Source organism: Kogia breviceps, chromosome 8 (assembly GCF_026419965.1).
Source record: "Kogia breviceps isolate mKogBre1 chromosome 8, mKogBre1 haplotype 1, whole genome shotgun sequence".
Taxonomy (NCBI): domain Eukaryota; kingdom Metazoa; phylum Chordata; class Mammalia; order Artiodactyla; family Physeteridae; genus Kogia; species Kogia breviceps.
In genome coordinates, this window is record NC_081317.1 from 33,602,725 (window position 1) to 33,622,101 (window position 19,377).

The 19,377-nt window shown below is 48.5% G+C and overlaps 1 protein-coding gene across 12 annotated transcripts in view; it reads left to right on the forward strand.

Moving 5' to 3' along the window:
- WNK2 (WNK lysine deficient protein kinase 2) overlaps positions 1-19,377 on the forward strand; it is a 150,386-nt gene that overhangs the window by 98,306 nt on the left and 32,703 nt on the right. For 5 of the 12 annotated variants that reach the window (XM_059072915.2, XM_059072919.2, XM_059072914.2 and 2 more), the window contains 7 exons: positions 8,817-9,640; positions 9,931-10,000; positions 11,882-11,964; positions 12,061-12,752; positions 14,029-14,243; positions 15,150-15,338; positions 16,065-16,163. In XM_059072915.2, coding sequence (XP_058928898.1) covers positions 8,817-9,640; positions 9,931-10,000; positions 11,882-11,964; positions 12,061-12,752; positions 14,029-14,243; positions 15,150-15,338; positions 16,065-16,163 — 2,172 coding nt within the window. The remainder of the gene's footprint in view (positions 1-8,816; positions 9,641-9,930; positions 10,001-11,881; positions 11,965-12,060; positions 12,753-14,028; positions 14,244-15,149; positions 15,339-16,064; positions 16,164-19,377) is intronic. The other 7 variants (XM_059072918.2, XM_067041161.1, XM_067041159.1 and 4 more) reach the window with 3 other exon arrangements.

Sequence of the window (19,377 nt, forward strand, 5' to 3'; positions counted from 1 at the left end):
ATTTCCATATCTTGGTTATTGTAAGTAATGCTGCTATGAACATTGGGGGGGTGCATGTATCTTTTACATCAAATTAGTGTTTTCATTTTTTCCAGATATGTACCTAGGAGAGGAATTGCTGGATCACATGGAAGTTCTATTTTTATTTTTTTGAGGAACTTCCATACTGTTTTCCACGGTGGCTACACCAATTTACATTCCCACCAACTGTGTATAATGGTTCTTTTTTCTCCACATCCTTGCCAACATTTGTTATTTGTGGTCTTTGTTTTGATAGCCATTCTGACAGGTATGAGGTGATATCTCATTGTGGTTTCGATTTGCATTTCTCTGATGACTAGTGATTTTGAGCGTCTTTTCATATGCCTGTTGGCCATCTGTACATCTTTGAAAAAATGTCTGTTTAGGTCTTCAGCCATTTTAAAATTGGATGGTTTGTTTCTTTCATATTGAGTTGTATGAGCTATTTATATATTTTGGGTTTAACCCCTTATCTGTCATATCATTTGCAAATATTTTCTCCTATTCAGCAGGTCATTTTTTCATTTTGTCAGTGGTTTCCTTTGCTGTGCAAAAGCTTTTACATTTAATTAGGTCCCATTTGTTTATTTTTGTTTTTGTTTCCTTTGCCTTAGGAGACAGATCAAAAAAATATTGCTTAGATTTATGTCAAAGAGTATTCTTCTTATGTTTTCATCTAGGAGTTTTATGGTTTCCAGTTGCTAATCAGTTTGGGGTTTATTTTTGTATATAGTGTGAGAAAATGGTCTAATTTCATTCTTTTACACGTAGCTGTCCTGTTTTACCAGCACCACTTGTTGGAGACTATCTTTTCTCCATTGTATTTTCTTGCCTCCTTTGTCGTAGATTAATTGACCATAAGTGTCTGGGCTCTCTGTTCTGTTCCACTGATATATATGTCTGTTTTTGTGCCAGTACCATCCTGTTTTGATTACTGTAGCTTTGTAGTATAGTGTGAAGGCAGGGGGTGTGATACCTCCAGCTTTGTCCTTTTCCCTCAAGATTGGTTTGGCAATTCGGGGTCATTTGTGGTTCCATATACATTTTAGGATTATTTGTCCTAGTTTTGTGAAAAATGTCCTGGGTATTTTGATAGGGATTGAATTAAATCTGTAGATTGCTTTGGGCGGTATGGCCATTTTAATACTATTAATTCTTCCAATCCAGGAACATTCAATATCTTTCTCTTTCTTTGTATCAACTTAAAATCCTTCAATTTTTTTTTAACATCTTTATTGGCATTACAATTGTGTGTTAGTTTCTGCTTTATAACAAAGTGAATCAGCTATACGTATACATATATCCCATATCTCCTCCCTCTTGTGTCTCCCTCCCATCCTCCCTGTCCCACCCCTCTAGGTGGTCACAAAGCACAGAGCTGATCTCCCTGTGCAATGCGGCTGCGTCCCACTAGCTGTCTATTTTACATTTGGTAGTGTATATATGTCCATGCCACTCTCTCACTTCCTCCCAGCTTACCCCTTCCCCCTCCCCGTGTCCTCAAGTGCATCCTCTAGTAGGCCTGTATCTTTATTCCTGTCTTACCCCTAGGTTCTTCATGACTATTCTTTTGTTTGTTTTTTAGATTCCATATATATGTGTTAGCATACGGTATTTGTTTTTCTCTTTCTGACTTCACTCTGTATGACAGACCATAGGTTAATCCACCTCACTACAAATAACTCAATTTCATTTCTTTTTATGGCTGAGTAATATTCCATTATATATGTGCCACATCTTCTTTATCCATTCATCTGTCGAGGGACACTTAGGTTGCTTCCATATCCTGGCTATTGTAAATACAGCTGCAATGAACATTGTGGTGCGTAATTATTTTTGAATTACGGTTTTCTCAGCGTATATGCCAGTAGTGGGATTGCTGGGTCGTATGGTAATTCTATTTTTATTTTTTTAAGGAACCTCCATACTGTTCTCCATAGTGGGTGTATCAATTTACATGCCCACCAACAGTGCAAGAGGGCTCCCTTTTCTCCACACCCTCTCCAGCATTTATTGTTTGCAGATTTTTTTGTTGATGGCCATTCTGACTGGTGTGAGGTGATACCTCATTGTAGTTTTGATGTGCATTTCTCTAATGATTAGTGATGTTGAGCATCCTTTCATGTGTTTGTTGGAAATCTGTATATCTTCTTTGGGGAAATATCTCTTTAGGTCTTCTGCCCATTTTTGGATTGGGTTGTTTGCTGAGCTGCATGAGCTGCTTGTAAATTTTGGAGATTAATCCTTTGTCAGTTGCTTCATTTGCAAATATTTTCTCTGATTCTATGGGTTGTCTTTTTGTCTTGTTTATGGTTTTCCTGTGCAAAAGCTTTTAAATTTCATTAGGTCCCATTTGTTTATTTTTGTTTTTATTTCCATTTCTCTAGGAGATGGGTCAAAAAGGATCTTGCTGTGATTTATGTCATAGAGTGTTCTGCCTATGTTTTCCTCTAAGAGTTTGATAGTGTCTGGCCTTACATGTAGGTCTTTAATCCATTTTGAGTTTATATTTGTGCATTGTGTTAGGGAGTGTTGTAATTTCATTCTTTTACATGTAGCTGTCCAGTTTTCCCAGCACCACTTATTGAAGAGGCTGCCTTTTCTCCACTCTATGTTCTTGCCTCCTTTATCAAAAATAAGGTGACCATATGTGTGGGTTTATCTCTGGGCTTTCCATCCTGTTCCATTGATCTATATTTCTGTTTCTGTGCCAGTACTATACTCTCTTGATTACTGTAGCTTTGTGGTATAGTCTGAAGTCAGGGAGCCTGATTCCTCCAGCTCCATTTTTCTTTCTCAAAATTACTTTGACTATTCAGACTCTTTTGTGTTTCCATTCAGATTGTGAAATTTTTTGTTATAGTTCTGTGAAAATGCCATTGGTAGTTTGATAGGGATTGCATTGAATCTGTAGATTGCTTTGGGTAGTAGATTCATTTTCACAATGTTGATTCTTCCAATCCAAGAACATGGTATATCTCTCCATCTGTTTGTATCATCTTTAATTTCTTTCATCAGTATCTTATAGTTTTCTGCATACAGGTCTTTTGTCTGCTTAGGTAGGTTTATTCCTAGGTATTTTATTCTTTTTGTTGCAATGGTAAATGGGAGTGTTTCCTTAATTTCTCTTTCAGATTTTTCATCATTAGTGTATAGGAATGCAAGCGATTTCTGTGCATTAGGTTTGTATCCTGCTACTTTACCAAATTCATTGATTAGCTCTAGTAGTTTTCTGGTAGCATCTTTAGGATTCTCTATGTACAGTATCATGTCATCTGCAAACAGTGACAGCTTTACTTCTTCTTTTCCAATTTGGATTCCTTTTATTTCTTTTTCTTCTCTCATTGCTGTGGATAAAACTTCCATAACTATGTTGAATAATAGTGGTGAGAGTGGACAACCTTGTCTTGTTCCTGATCTTAGAGGAAATGGTTTCAGTTTTTCACCATTGAGAACGATGTTGGCTGTGGGTTTGTCATATATGGCCTTTATTATGTTGAGGTAAGTTCCCTCTATGCCTATTTTCTGCAGGGTTTTTATCATAGATGGGTGTTGAATTTTGTCAAAAGCTTTTTCTGCATCTATTGAGATGATTATATGGTTTTTCTCCTTCAATTTGTTAATATGGTTTATCACATTGATTGATTTACATATATTGAAGAATCCTTGCATTCCTAGAATAAACCCCACTTGATCATGGTGTATGATCCTTTTAATGTGCTGTTGGATTCTTTTTGCTAGTATTTTGTTGAGGATTTTTGCATCTTTGTTCATCAGTGATACTGGTCTGTAGTTTTCTTTCTTTGTGACCTCTGTCTGGTTTTGGTATCAGGGTGATGGTGGCCTCGTAGAATGAATTTGAGAATGTTCTCTCCTTGTCAGTTCTTGGGATAGCTTGAGAAGTCTAGGTATTTGCTCTTCTTTATGTATTTGATAGAATTTCCCTGTGAAGCCATCTATCTGGTCCTGGACCTTTGTTTGCTGGGAGTTTTTTGATTATGAATTCAGTTTCACTACTAGTGACCAGTCTGTTCAGATTGTCTATTTCTTTCTGATTCAGTCTTAGAAGATTGTATGGTTCTAGGATTTTTTATGCACTTTTACGTTGTCTGGTTTGTTGCTGTATAACTGTTATGATTTTTCGTACCGCTGTGATATCAGTTGTAATTTCTCTTTCATTTTCTTATTTTGTTTGAGTCTTCTCTCTTTTTTTCTTAATGAGCCTGGATAAAGGCTTATCAATTTTGTTTGTCTTTTTAAAAGAAAACCCAGCTCTTGTTTTCATTGGTTATTATGTTGTTTTTGGTCTCTGTTTTATTCATTTCTTCTCTGATCTTTATTATTTCTTTTTTCTGCTGACTTCTGTCTTTGTTTGTTCTTTAATTCCTTTGGACAGTAAATTAGATTATTTATTTGAGATTTTTCTTTCTTTTATAGGCCTATATTGCTATAAACTTCCCTCTTAGAACCACTTTTCAGTGTCACATAGATTTTTGTGTTTGTTTTGTTTTTGTTTTTTGTTTTTTTGTGGTATGTGGGCCTCTCACTGTTGTGGCCTCTCCGGTTGTGGAGCACAGCCTCCAGATGCGCAGGCTCAGCGGCCATGGCTCACGGGCCTAGCCGCTCCGCGGCATGTGGGATCTTCCCAGACCGGGGCACAAACCTGTGTCCCCTGCATCAGCAGGCGGATTCTCAACCACTGCGCCACCAGGGAAGCCCTCACATAGATTTTTTTGTGTGTGTGTGTGTGTGGTACGCAGGCCTCTCACTGTCGTGGCCTCTCCTGTTGCGGAGCACAGGCTCCGGACATGCAGGCTCAGCGGCCATGGCTCACGGACCCAGCCGCTCTGCGGCATGTGGGATCTTCCCGGACCGGGGCACGAACCCGTGACCCCTACATCGGCAGGCGGATTCTCAACCACTGCGCCACCAGGGAAGCCCCCTCACATAGATTTTTGAAAGTTGTGTTTTTATTTTCATTTCTCCAGATGTTCTCTGATTTCCTCTTTGATTTCTTTGTTGACCCATTGTTTTTATAATAGGATATTGTTTAGTCTCCATATGTTTTTGTTTTTTCCATTTTTCTTCCTGTAATTGAATCCTGGTTTCATACTTTGGTTGTCAGAAAAAATGCTTGATGTAATTTCGGTTTTCTAAATTTGTTAAGACTTGTTTTGTGTCCTTGCCTGTGATCTATCCTGTAGAATGTTTCACATGCACTTGAACAGAATGTATATTGTGCTGTTTTTGGATGGAGTGTCCTGTAGGTATCTATTAAGGCCAACTGGTCAAATGTGTCATTTAAGACCACTATTTCCTTATTGATTTTCTTTCTATATTATATGTCCTTTGATGTAAGTAGGGTGTTATAGTCTCCTACTATTATTCTATCGTCAATTTCTCCTTTTTCTGTCTGTTAATATTTGCTTTCCATATTTAGGTGCACCTATATTGGGTGCGTATATATTAATGAATGTTATATTCTCTTCTTGTATTGATCACTATATAATGCCCTTCTCTCCACTTTTACACTTTCTTCTGAAGTCTAATTTGTAAGATATGAGTATCACTACCAGCTTTCTTATCATTTTCATTTCCATGAAATATCTCCTTCTGTCTCCTCACTTTTAGTCTGTGTGTCTTTCACTCTAAAGAGAGTCTCTTGCACATAGATGGGTCTTGTATTTTATCCAGTCATCCACTTTATGTATTTTGATTGGAACACTTAGTCCATTGACATTTAAAGTAATTACATATAGGTATGTACTTAACTGCCATTTTGTTACTTGTTTTCTGGTTGTTTTTGTCATTCTATATTCTTTTCTTCTTCTTTTAGTTTCTTGCCTTGTGGTTTGATGATTTTCCTTAGTGGTATGTGTTACTTTCCCCCTATTTTTTGTGTATCTATTGTAGGATTTTGATTTGTGGTTACCTTGGGGTTCATATATGTTGACCTATGTATCTACTTGTTTTAAAACTGGTAGCCATTTAAGTTCAAACACATTCTAAAAAATATACATTTTTTAGTTCCATGACCAGGGATCAAACCTGTGCCCCCTGCAGTGGAAGCATGGAGTCTTAACCACTGGACTGCCAGGATAGTTGCCACATTTTGTGTTTTTGATGTCATATTTACATCTTCATGTTTATCCCTTAGCTGTTTATTGTAGTTATAGTTGACTTTCTAATTTTTGTCTTTTAAACTTGTACTAACTTATGTAAGCAGCTGATCCACAGCCTTTACTATATATTTGCCTTCACTAGTGGGATTTTTCCTTTCCTATAAATTTTTACATCTTGTTATAGCCTTTTTTTTTCCCACTTGGAGAAGACCTTTTAAGACTTCTTTTGGGGTGGTTTAAGTATTGATGAACTCTTTTAGTTTTTCATTATCTGAGAAGTTCTTTATCACTCTTTTAATTCTGAATGATAATCTTGCTGGGTAGAGTATCCTAAGTTGTAGTGTTTGCCCTTTCAGCACTTTAAGTATGTCATGCCATTCCCTTCTGGCCTGCAAAGTTTCTGCAGAAAAATCAACTGGTAGATTTATGTGTGTTCCTTTGTATATGACTCTGTTTTTTTCTTGCTGCCTTTAAATTGTCTCTTTGTCTTTAACCTTTACCATTTTAATTATGGTACATTTTGGTGTGTGTCTCTTTCAGTTCATCTTGTTTGGGACATTCTCTGCTTACTGTACCTGGATATCTGTTTCCTTCTGCAGGTTCAGGAAGTTTTCAGCCATAATTTCATCAAATACATTTTTGACACTTTTCTCTCTCTTTTCTCCTTCTGGAGCCCCTATAATGAAAATGTTAGTATGCTTGTTGTCCTAGAGGTCCATTAAAGTGTTCTCATTTTTTTATATTCTTTTTCTGTTCTGATTGGATGATTTCCATTATTCTCTCTTCCAGATCTCTTATGCATTCTTCTGTATCACTTAGTCTATTAAATCTTTCTAGTGTGTTTTTCATTTCAGTTGTTGTATTCTTCATCTCTGACTGTTTATTTTTTATATTTTCTACTTCTTCGTTAAAATTCTTACTGTGTTCATCTATTCTTTTCTTTAGTTCATTTAGCATTCTTTTTACTAATGCCTTGAACTCTTTCTGGTAAATTATTTATCTCTTTCATTAGTTGATTTTTCAGGTTTCTTTATTTTCATCATTTTTTCATTTCAAACAAATTCCTCTGTATTTGCATTTTGCTTAACGTTCTTTGTCTCTATGAAATTAGGTGAAACAGTTACCTGTCTTGGTCTTGGAGGGTTGTACTTGTGTAGGAGCATCTCTGTGCAGTCTGTCTGCCCAGTGGTTTTGGCGGGAGAGCTGGATCTGAAGTGAGCATTGGTCATGTCTTCCCCCAGAGTGTGCTGACTGGTATCACCTTGGTGGTAGGTGGGGTTGGAGATGGAGATGGTGGAGGCAGAGCCAGATATGATCTGGGGCTGCTTCTATGCTCAGTGGTCATCACTACCCTGTTAGGAGCGGGGTCTGGTCCCAAGGTCTGGAGCCAAATCCCTGAGGGTGGGGTCTGAGCTACCTCCTTTCCCTCTAAGTGTGTGCTCTTCACCCTCCTGACAATGGCACCTTTGCACCAGTGGAGATCCATGCTGGAGCAAGAGTGTCTGAGTGGTGCTGATGTAGGCCAGTGTGTGTGCTGGTGCTGTCCCTGCACACCAGTCAGAGCTCCAGTCTGGACTGATTTGCCACCGCTGTGAACACCAATAGTGGCTGCTCCCACCCCATTCAGATGCAGGGCTGGGTCAGAGCCGGCTCTGTCTCCCACAAATGCACACTTTCCTCCATGACAGCAGCCTTTGACCTAGTGGGAAGCTGTCCTGGAGCTAGAGGTGCCAGAGTGGGTGTTCAGTGTGGGCTAGGGCACGTGTTGGAACAATTGACCAGAGTCCCAGTCAGTTTTAATATGCTTCTTCTGTCTTGTTCCTAAGAGTAAGCAAGAATGTTCACACTCTTCACAAGCAAATTCTAGGTTTGTTATAGCCCAATATGTGTTCAAATGGCTCACTCCCCAGGGAGGATCTCCAAGCCCTTGTAATCCCTCTCTACTTCTGTGTCCCCTCCTAGGGGTGCCAGTTCTGACCTGATCGCTTCTTACCCAACTCCATGTGTATCTTTACAGCCTTGGTTGTATAAGAGTCTTCCTGCCAGTCTTTGGTTTGATTTTAGTGAGAATTGCTCCCCATTTGATATATTTTTGAAGTGTTCGTAGAGGGAGGTGAACTAGTAGAAGGTGTCCTTCTATTCCTCCATCTTGATCCCCTCTCTCTGGTCTGAGCTTCTGATCTTACCAAAGCATGGTGTCTGGTTCATCAGAAGTTCCTGCTCACTCCAGGGCAGGGGAGTGTGTACAGCTCACTACTTAGGTTTTATAATTTCATTTTACAATTTTGTGGAATGGGCCAGTGCAAGGGTGACCAGAGCCATATATTTATGGAGCTGGAATGACAGTTGACAGACAGGTGATGGGTGGTTATGCCTGATGGCTTAGTGCTACAGAAAAATCAGAAGGAAGGTGTGGGTGTGCTAGTGGAGCTGAATAAGACACTGCGGGTGCATAGCCTGAGGTGGGAAGTGGGGCTGTGGGAAGACCTGTACAAGATGTCTCAGGCAGAGGCCAGCACATGCATGAAGTTGACACGTCTGAGAAAAGGAGAGAGTACTGGTGTGTAGGGCACCGCCAGCTCATACATAGAAAGCATCTTTTTGGCTAGCAAAGTGCCAGGTAAATAGGACCAGAATAGGTTAGTATAGAGGCATTTTTCCTATTTCTTCTAGATCCAGTGTTCTGTAAAGACCAGCTGTCTTCAAAGGAAAAACCCAGCTTCTCGGCTAGTCTGCAGCTTTTGAGCCAAGCAGGCCCCAGGGACCCTCCTGGTGGTGCACCATCCCCTTTGGTGCCATCATCCCCTCCCGTGACTGCTGTGCCCCAAGACATGGCCCCACCAGCTGCCATTCCTAAGCCAGAGCCAGCAACAGGGGCTACCATGCAGGCAGGGGTCCCAGGGACCCCTCAGGGGCCGGCCAGTGAGCATAAGACCCCCTGGCCACTAGTGGAGACTCATGATGCCCAGCTTGCTGCACAGGCCCCTGGCACAGGCCGAGGGCCTTGTGCCCCATCTCTGGAGGCCCCATCCCACCCCACAGGTCTGGGGGATCCTGGCTCAGCCAGAGAGCCCAGCACCAGGGGGGAGCCCCTGTTGCCTTTGGCCCCTGTGTCTGGTGCCCCTGGCGGGGCCCCTCAGCCCACCCTGGGCCAGCCCCTTCCTCCACTCCCCTCTGTGGTGGGGGCCATCAGCCTGGCCACTCCCCAACTTCCCAGTCCCCCACTGGCACCTGCCGCCCCCCCTCAGCCGCCCTCAGCCTTGGAGTCAGATGGGGAAGGGCCACCCCCAAGGGTGGGCTTCGTGGACAACACCATCAAGAGCCTGGATGAGAAGCTGCGGACTCTGCTCTACCAGGAGCATGTGCCCACCTCCTCAGCCTTGGCCGGGACCCCTGTGGAGCCAGGTGACCGAGACTTCACCCTGGAGCCCCCAAGAGGGGACGAACCCCGCACAGAGGCCTCTGGGGGTGACCTGGCCCTGCTGTCCCAGCCTGCGGTGAGTACCACCTCACCCAGAGGCACTTTCCCCAGGTGGGGGTCTGGACAGGGGTGGGGACTGACTCTAACCCAGGCCAGTAGGCATCCTGGCCATATAGAGCCGCCTTACCCCAGCCCAGGCCGTCCTGTTCTCGGGGACCCCTGCTTGACTCACCTGTGCGTGTTTTGCTCGAGTGGCCTAGGGAGGAGGAGCCCAGCCTTTGGACTGGAGGAGAGGATTTGCAGTTTTGCTGTAGATGTGTTAGCAAGTGAGGCTCACAGCTCTTTCCTTTTTGTTTCTTTCTTCAGTTGGAAAAGTCAGAAGCAGCCCTTGGGTTAGATGTCACGTTGGAGCAGGCCACGTCCTTGCCAATGACAGGTAACAAACCATAGGCGCTACCAGGCTTCCTTACTCTGAAACATTCTGTCTCTTTACCCTTCATCCCCACAGCATCTTGGATGGGATCCAGATGTGGCAGGAGCTTGTCATGATAAAGCCTTAGTTAAAACCCACTGACTTCTAGCACAAACCATGTATTCACACTCCAGTGAGAGAAAGTCCTCTGTCTGTGGAAATGGGTGAAAGCCCTGTTGACTGCGTGTTGGGATGTTATCAGGGCCTGTCTGGTCCCCCAGTGCTCTCAGTATGTTCTGGTGGACACCCCTAGCTTCCATTTCTTTAGAAGGTTACAAGATGACTATTTATATTTTGGACAGAGTACAGGGCTGGGGCTGGGGATTTCCAACAGGTCCATGGAAGCTGCCAGGCTGGAGCCATCTGTGAAGTTCTGAAACAGGATTTCCTCCATGGCTCCTGGGTATTATGCATCTCTGCAGGAACTCTCGCTCTAGTTCTCATTTCATTATCTGAACACCTGTGTTTCAGCCCAAGGGAGTTGGTCTGACCTTCTAAGGTGTTGGTTCCTTCTTGGCCTGGAATTTCTTGGGAGATTAGCAAGATAAGGATCCAGCTGACCTTGTAATGGGACCCTGGGTGTGTGTCAGTGTCAGGCCAGCCTCCCAGTTCACAGAGCAAGGGGAGTGGACCGTTGGATTCTGGCCGGACCCCTGGACAGGGCATTCTCTTATAGATGCCACACTTGAGAGGGGTAGGGCAGCTGTAATTGGGGTCAGAAGCTGTAGCCTATGATGTTTACGTGAGGAAGATGAGGGTCATGGGGTGAAGCAGGAGTGTGCTGGGGAAGGGAGAAGGCGAGAGGTTGTACCTGAGTGCCTGCTCCATCTCCTTCTGACTTCTGTCCGTGAGATGTGTACCATGGGCCTCCTTCTGCAGCATCAGTGACTTCAAGTGCTGGAACCTTCCAGAGTACAAAACTCATAGGAGAGATCTAAGGAGACAGATTCTAGTTTGGAAGCAGTGAACTTTTCTGGCAGTCAGAGCTGTTGGTAATGAGCCTCCTGTCCCTGGAAGTATGCAAAGCAAGGTTGGAGTATCCCCACCACAGGCACGTGGGGAGGAGTGTCATGTGTTGCTTAGGGTTGGGGTTGCATGACAGATGGGTCTAGGTCTTCCCAGGAATCTGTGAGGGGGGCAGCCCCCCAGCCTGGCTGGAGGCTCTGTCAGCCCATCACCACCCCCAACCCCCCACAGCATGTCAGTCCAGCTCCGGCTAACGCACAGCCTCAGCTTTCTCTTGCTATGTGCAGGTCTCAGCTCAGGCCAGACTCCCACACATGAGGTCCTTCTGCTTCTGTTGCACAGCAACCTGGGAAGGGTGATCAGAAATACCACCTGTAGATGGGGAACTGAGACAGCCTCAGATGACGGGGACCTTCCCTAGACATTGGAGCAGCAGGGTTAGGAATTAGCCTTATTGATCTGATCTTCCAGGACCTCATAAGACCCTTTTATCATCGGAACATGTCAGGGAGAGAGAAGGTGATGCCATCAGGTGATAGAGATATCAGGTGAGACAGGGTGACATCATCAGGGGTATAGAGAGGACAGGTGAGACAGGTGATAGTCATCAGGTATGTAGAGGGCCTGGCTGCTCCTGAGGGTCTGGAGCAGGGGGTCTCCAGGGACCTGAGTGGTGTTGGGCTGATGTCTCCCCACTTTTCTGGGTTCTAGAGAGTCTCCTGTGAAGTGACAGGGTTAGGATGTCAGTAGTTTTCGTTTTCCTAGCTACACACACACCTTCTTACTGCTGCTCCCTTTCTCTTCTGACTGGCTGCTTTGGGGCCATTCCTGCCCTTGTTCTCTGTACCAGCCTGAGTAATGATTTTGACGTTCCTACAGCAGAATCGTCTTTGAGCAGCATGCTGGGCTGTGAAGGAGGACAGGTGGCCTCAGATTTGCCTGTAGTATCCAGTGTCCCCCAGGTAAGGAGTTTTCTCCAGTGAGACGCTCAGTGGGTCGGCGGGCTTGCTCTCTGATGGTGTTTGTGTGGAATATTTTCCTTTCCACTGTTTCCCAAGGATGCCCCTGCTTCTGCCATCCCTGCACGTCTGGAGCCCACAGATTGGACCAGCAGGGTCCCTGGGGAAACCTTGGCTGAGTCCACGCAGAGCTGCCCAGGGACATTGACTCAGCGTGGCCAGGAGAGCCACCCCCAGACACACAGCACTCTGGTCTCGGGATCCCCTCAGAAGTGGCCAGGGCAGCAGGATGGCAGCTCGCCAGCCAAAACCGTGGGCCGGTTCTCAGTGGTCAGCACCCAGGATGAGTGGACTCTGGCCTCCCCCAGTAGCCTGCGGTACTCAGCCCCACCTGACGTGTACCTGGACGAGGTCCCTTGCAGCCCAGACATGAAGCTGGCTGTGCGGCGGGCACAGACGGCCTCCTCCATCGAGGTCGGCATGGGTGAGCCCATGTCCAGTGACTCTGGGGACGAGTGCCCTCGAAGGAGGCCCCCCATGCAGAAGCACACCTCCCTGCCTGGCAGCGGTGGTGGTGTGGCCAGTGACTTTGTGAAGAAGGCCACTGCCTTCCTGCACAGGTCCTCTCGGGCTGGCTCCCCAGGCCTGGAGACACCCAGCAGGATGGGCATGAAGGTCCCCACCATCAGCGTGACCTCCTTCCACTCCCAGTCATCCTACATCAGCAGTGACAATGACTCAGAGATCGAGGATGCTGATATCAGGAAGGAGTTGCAGAGTCTTCGAGAGAAGTAGGTCCTGTGGACCAGGTCAGGTCCGTGCCATGGTATCAGGGAAGTGTCCGGCAGCTGAAGTCCAGGTCCTGCCATGTGCACTTTGAGCTGCCTGGGCCGGGTGACAGGGTACAGGCGATGTCCCTGCCGTCAGATCTGGTCCCTGGTCTCTGAAGGCCACACCTCCCTTTCCTCCTTTGGTCTCACACACAGGTCTTGCTCACACTCGCTCTCTCCCCCTGCAAGTTTTACCTGCCCCTGCTGTGGTCAGGGTCACTGAGGTACAGCTACACCATGAAGTCTCCTTCAGGGCAAGACGGCCCCACTGTACAGTTACTAAGGTGGGGAGAGGCTGGTGTCCTTGGGAAGGAGTGGCCATGGGCTCTTGGAGTGGGCCCAGAGATGGAGACGTGGGCAGGAGGAGCCCATGCCTCTCTCCCACTATTGGCTCTGCAAGGAGAACCCCAGCCACGCCCTCACCTCAGCCCCTGCTCTCCCCTTCCCCTGCCCCAACACTAGTTCTAGCTGCATGCTCCCTGAGGAAGCCAGCAGGGACCACCCGGCCCTTTCCTGGACTGTTCTAGAAACTGCCCTTGCCCACAACCAGTGATTCTACCCGAGTCTTCATGGCAGCTTCCTACCCATGTGACCTGTCAACTTGACTCTATTCCCAGGGATGGTGTTGTTTGTGGGGTCAGCCTGAGCTGGAAGCTCCACTGGCCAGGGCTGGAGCCCTGGGTCCCTGGATAATAACACGTTTTCTGTAGACTTGCTTGTGCAGGCTTCCTCTCCTCTGAGAGGCCTCTTGGGCCCTGTTCCCTCACATGGAGGAAGTAACACTTATTTGCCTGATAAGCGGAGGCAACCCTCCAGTTCAGAGCACTGATTATTTGCTGTTTCACCCATGTTCATGATTAGGGTTTGTGTTGTAAGCATAAATGTGTGAAGTTGTTCATACCACTCCCCCTACCACTAAAAAACACAGCAGTGTTACAAGTCTGGATATCAGAAAACTTGAATCTCCTTAGTCTGGCCTTCATGCAGTTCTCTGTTGCTGGGTGTGTTGATGCCAGAGGCCCCCAGTCATTCTCCCACTTGGCTTAGATGTAAACAGAAAGTGATATTTAAATGCCCCTGTGTCCCCTGTGCGTGGCCCATCTGGCCAGGCTATCCTGTGGGCTCCCCGCCCCACTCCTCACACCTGTCCTGCCAGCCCCGGGCTCTCATGCAGGGGCCTCGTGTTGGAATCAAGCAGAATGCCTACCTGGCTTGCCTCTTCCCTTCCCTCCTGCAGGCATCTGAAGGAGATCTCGGAGCTACAGAGTCAGCAGAAGCAGGAGATCGAGGCCCTATACCGCCGCCTAGGCAAGCCGCTGCCCCCCAACCTGGGTCTCTTCCACACCGCACCTCCAGTCGGCCGCCGGAGAAAGACCAGCAAGAGCAAGCTGAAGGCGGGGAAGTTGCTAAACCCCCTGGTGCAGCAGCTCAAGGTCGTGGCCTCCAGCACAGGTTGGCCCAGGGCCCTCCTGGCCGCCCTCAGGCGTGGGAGCGGGGCAGGCGGGAGGCAGGCACTAGGCCCTGAAAAAGCGCTTCTTGAATCTCCTTCCACTGGAGCAGGGAAGCCTTTTCAGGCCTGGGAGAGTTGGGGCCTCCGCCCCTCCTGCCCCGAAGGAAGGACTGAGGGGCAGGCTTTCGTGGAGTCCTCTGCCACCTGTGGGTTGCAGTGTGCTCGTCCTTGCAGAATGCTGCCTGGGATGGGGGCTGCTTCCTCTGACCCCGTTTCTCAGGCGTATGTCACCCCCTGACAGAGGGGGTCGAACAGCTGCCTTGGGCCGGGGGAGAGGATGGTAAGGCTCCCCCACCCCCAGCCCTTAACCGCAGTGCCCAGGCACTGAGAGTGCACCCTGACCCCAAGCCCCCACACTCTGGGGTGGGGACCCAGTGAGCTGAAACCCCCAAATGTGCCAGGTAGGAAGCCAGCAGTGAGTTGACCTTAAGCCCTCCATCTCCATGTTACAGATAACCTGCAGGGCACACATCCAAGAATTACAAGGATTGCACAAAACTATATGAATTCCATGCCGATTCCTAAAGCTAACATGAGACTTATGAGAGAGGAAATCCACAGGTCCCCTTTGAGCCTAGGTGTGCATCTCCAGGTGTGCTGTGGTCTTTTCACTGCACTTGCACAACACAGGCTGGCACAGTGTTGGTGATTAGTGGAAAGAGTGGTCATTTTCTTTGATCTTCCTGACACCCCCACATGGGTGACCCAGCCATGCCCCTGTTGCCTGCAGGGACTCAGCTTCCCCAAGGTCACCCAGCAAAGAGCAGGGAGGATAGACATGGCCTGAGCTGGCTGGTCTGTCCGGTGGTGCCTCATCGTGCCTGTCACCCCTTCTCCCCCCAACCCAGGTCACTTGTCAGACTGCAGCAGAGCCCCTCCTGCTAAGGACCCTGCCCAAGCTGGGGCAGGGCCCGCAGCAGCTTCAGACCCATGTGGGAAGGCAGTTCAGACCCAGCAGCCTTGCTCCGTGCGGGCCTCCCTGACTGCAGACATCTGCTCCGGCTTGGCCAGTGATGGAGGCGGAGCGCATGGCCCAGGTGATTCCCAGCTCGCCCGTCTCCGAGCATGTGCTAGCCTCATAGGGCTCGTGTGGCATAGAGGGGACGTGAGCTGCGGCCAAGGCTGCCGACAGCTTCTTAAGGAAAAAAATAATAGACGTAGCTTTTGAATGAAAAAAGTGGATGGCCTGCCCATCATCGAGTCTTGCTGTAAGTGGCTCAGAGGGAGGTGCGCTTTGCAAGAGCCGGCCTGGGGAAGGCGCCAGGACCAGTGAGAGGTCAGATGTGGCATCTGCTGTGTGCTCTGCGCCGGTTCCCAGGCACTGGCCCACCCCGTCCCACCCCATTCCCCACTAAACATGGGTCCTTCCGTCAGGAGGGCCAGCTGGGGGGACGAGGGCACAGCTCTCGAGCTGGGAGATTGGCCTTGAGGAGGAAATGCTCGTCACCGCTGCCGTGGACGTAGCAGCTACGCGATGAGGTGCTCCACCCCCACCATCTCTGTCCAGAGAAGTCGTGGTGACCGCTGCCGGTGCCCACCCCCCCACCCTGCCCCGCACGCTCTCCTGGGGTCCGCTTCTCTTCCGTTCCAACACTGCCTCCTTTGCATTACATGGTCAGTGGCTGTGGTCCTCTGGGCTGGGCTAGGTGGAGCCGTGGATGCTAAGTGAAGAGGCTGATATGGCTTGTGGTGTGTAGGAGGAATCCCAGAGACTGTACTTGATGCCTGTCTCTTTGTTTTCTTCCCTCTATATTCATTTGCAGGCTGGACGGTTTACCACCCAACGTCTGAGAGAGTGACCTATAAGTCTAGTAGCAAACCTCGCGCTCGATTCCTCAGTGGACCCGTGTCTGTGTCCATCTGTCTGTATTTGTTCTTTTGTATTTTATCACCTCCTGGCCCTTGGTTTCTCCCTGCCCCTCCCTGTCTTCATTACCTTCCATACATTCTGTAGGATGCCTACCCCACCCCATTGAAATCACCTATTTAATACAAGAAACGGAACCCCGTCCATGCCCACCCTTCTGGCCCCAGAAAGCGCCAGTGCATGCTCTTGGCTGGCTCATGCCCGGACACCAAAAGCATGTGCAGTGGCTCACCCACTCCTGGCCTTGGGCGCTCTGCCGCCAGGCCCCCAGGTGCTCTGCATTTCTCTCGTCACTCGTTTGTTTAGTGTTTTTTTCTTTTTTTATGTTGGATGTAGTTTTATTTCTGTTGCGATTGTGGCAAATTTACACGTCCGCTGTCCCCAGCTCCAGCGACAACAAAAAGACAACCCCGGCCTTCTCTAGACGCATGGTGTGTTTCACACGTGTCTGGACTCTGAAGACATGCATGTAGCAAGCTGAGACAGTTCTAGAAGGTCACTGGAGGGTGTAACTTCTGTACAAGGGCCGTATCACAACATCCAGTACTGTTAACCCACTGCCCCACTCCCTGCATGTGGAAATGCTGAGAGAACGTGCTCCAGCTAGGATGTCCCAGCCCCCCTCTCTATCCTGGTCACGTCAGAAATCTCTCTAACCCTGAGAGATGTGATTCCCAGCCTCCTGCTGCGCCTCTCTTTCTGGGCCTGGCCCCTCCTGGTCTTCTCTCTAGCTGGAGCACTTTACTTGGTGTATTTCCCTCTCATCTCACCGACCTCAGAGATGAAGTCAATTATTCAGTTCCTCAAAGCTCTGCTAAACCAAAACTCAAGTCCCAGTCATCCTCAGACTCCCTGGAACACCCTCCTAGTACCCAAGGACTCCATGTCCAGGAATGGCACATCTGCTCAGGCTGTCCAAAATCGTTTTCATTCCTCAGCTCAATTGGCAAATGATTCAAAAGCTGTGAGGTTTTCAGGTTTTTGTTTTTCAACAGAAAAGTTAAGCTTTTAACCAGTTGGATTGTACATGCTGGTCTAGGGCATGTGGCTTTTGCTGGTACAATAAAGATACATTGTGCTTGTTGTGATCTGAGGCCACGTCCATGGCAGGCATCCATCAGAGTTCAGTGTCCATCCCCATCAGGTGGACTTTGGCACCCTCCTGTGGGAGGGACAGGTTGGAGGCATAGGACCACGTAGAAATGCTCAGGGACTGCCCAGTGCTTCTTGTCCACTAACAGGGGCCCTATTTCAGCTCGAGTGTCATGGGGCTACTGGTTAGTTGCTAAGTTGGGTGGGGGTCTGGGAAGCCTGCATGCATCCTGGCTCCCTGCTTACCTCACGGCATCACTCACTGGTCCTCTTCTGCCCGTGTGTGCCTGGCTCTTGCCTGAGAAGCTGTGATGAGGGCACCTGGGTCTCCAGGTGTCTCATGGTCGGACAAGTATGTCTATCACTGCCGGGAGGGTGGCTGGCCGGGCATGGGAAGCAGGTTAGAGCAGGACACTTAGAATAAAAGTGTGCGAGTGATCAGCACCATGTACGCCCCTGAGGTCATTGCCGTGCTACCTTTCTACCCACGTGGTTCTGCTTTCTTTTTCTAAGGGTTTTCATTTGCATCATTGTTAATTATTATTCCAGGATAAAAAAAAATTTTTTTTGAGGCACAGTAGGGACAAAGGGTTTATGTTTTACTTCTGTCTCTGTGGCCAGGAGGAAAGGAATGTGTGAGGCACGGCTTGGTGAAGACAGGGACCAGGCCTAGGCAGGTTGATTTTAGGTAGTGGTACCTGCTGGCCTGTAAGGCCTTATTTCCTCTGATGCTGTGAATCTGATGGTACTACTTGTTTTCACATCCTGGCCCTTTTAGGCACACCTTGGCTGAGTTCCTAGTCTTCGGGCCACAGCTTGGCCCCCACATGGTCTGAGGTTGCTGGTCAGAGACTGTGCTGTGGGTCCCTGCCCTGGGCCCTCTCACCCACAGGCCTCCAACTGGGGGCGTGTGCAGGCTCAGCCTGAACTCCTGCTGCTCTAACAGGGTGGGATGCCCCAGGGCAACCCCTCCTGTCCCACGTGCCCTGGCATTTGCCAAGCCCTCTAGGGGTCCTCAGTCTGCTGATTTCTGGGTGACCAAGGAGCTTTGTGGTCTGAGAGGAGACTGAGTACATGCCTGTGAGAGACTGGAGGGAAATTCAAAGCTGGTTGCAGCCCCTGAGGGCTGAGAGTCAGGGGGACTTTGGGCAAAGATTGTAGAGAGGAGGGCATGCAGAGCAGTTGGAAGACCCTGAAGTGTGCCCACTAGGTGCAATCTGGGTTGGCTGCGAGGGCTGGAGGGAGCTTGAGCTTGGGTGCTGAGGGCCATGGCTTTGGGGATGTGGGGGCAGCTAGCCCAGCCCAGAGCTAAAGCCGAGAGAAGGTTTTCAATTTGCTGCCTTGAACTGAACAGGAGACAAGACTCTAGGAAAATAAAACCTGTGTTAAGCTTTGAAGTACAGAAAGAAGGTCCCAGCTTCAATGAAGCTCAGAGAAGATGAGAGAGGTTGGAGATGGGTGGGGGCACCTGGGGTGGAGCTGCAGGCAGCTTCAGGAGGTGAGGAGGTAACTTGGGGTGGGTGAGGCAACCATGCACAGGATGGAGAGCTGGGGGAGGGAGGGTAAAGCCTGGACGCCTCCGCGGGGCGGGTGCCAGGACAGGCCAGCCATCGGAGCAGTAGAAGGGCCGGCCCCCAGGGAAGAGCAGATGTGGGGGTGAGGCTCTGGGCACAGAACCCTCCTTGCGGCCAGTGGAGGGGTCAGGGAAGCTTGGAGTTGGGCGGGGGGGGGGGGACGGTCGTGTTCAGAAGCGGTTGTGTCCTGTTGGTCAGAAGCTGTTGTCAGACCCATTGATCCTCTCTGCCTCTGGCTCCTCCTCATCTGAACAGAGGCAGATGCGGGTACCCTTCCAAGACTTTCTCTGTGCATGTGAAACGATGGGGTCTGCTTTGTGTTTTTCGGACATGTCCATCAGCAGCAGGCCAGGTGTCCATGCTGTAGCAAGTTTGCCTCTGGGCCCCCCAGGGGCCGCTGTGCAGCCCCCAGGTCCTTCCCTCACCTGGGAGTGTTCTCATCTCTCCCTGTGGGGACTCAGGCAGGGGAGGTCACCCAGGGAGGAGACACCCCCTCACAAAGCCCCACCCCACACTACGACCACTCAGGTTGAGCTGTCCTAA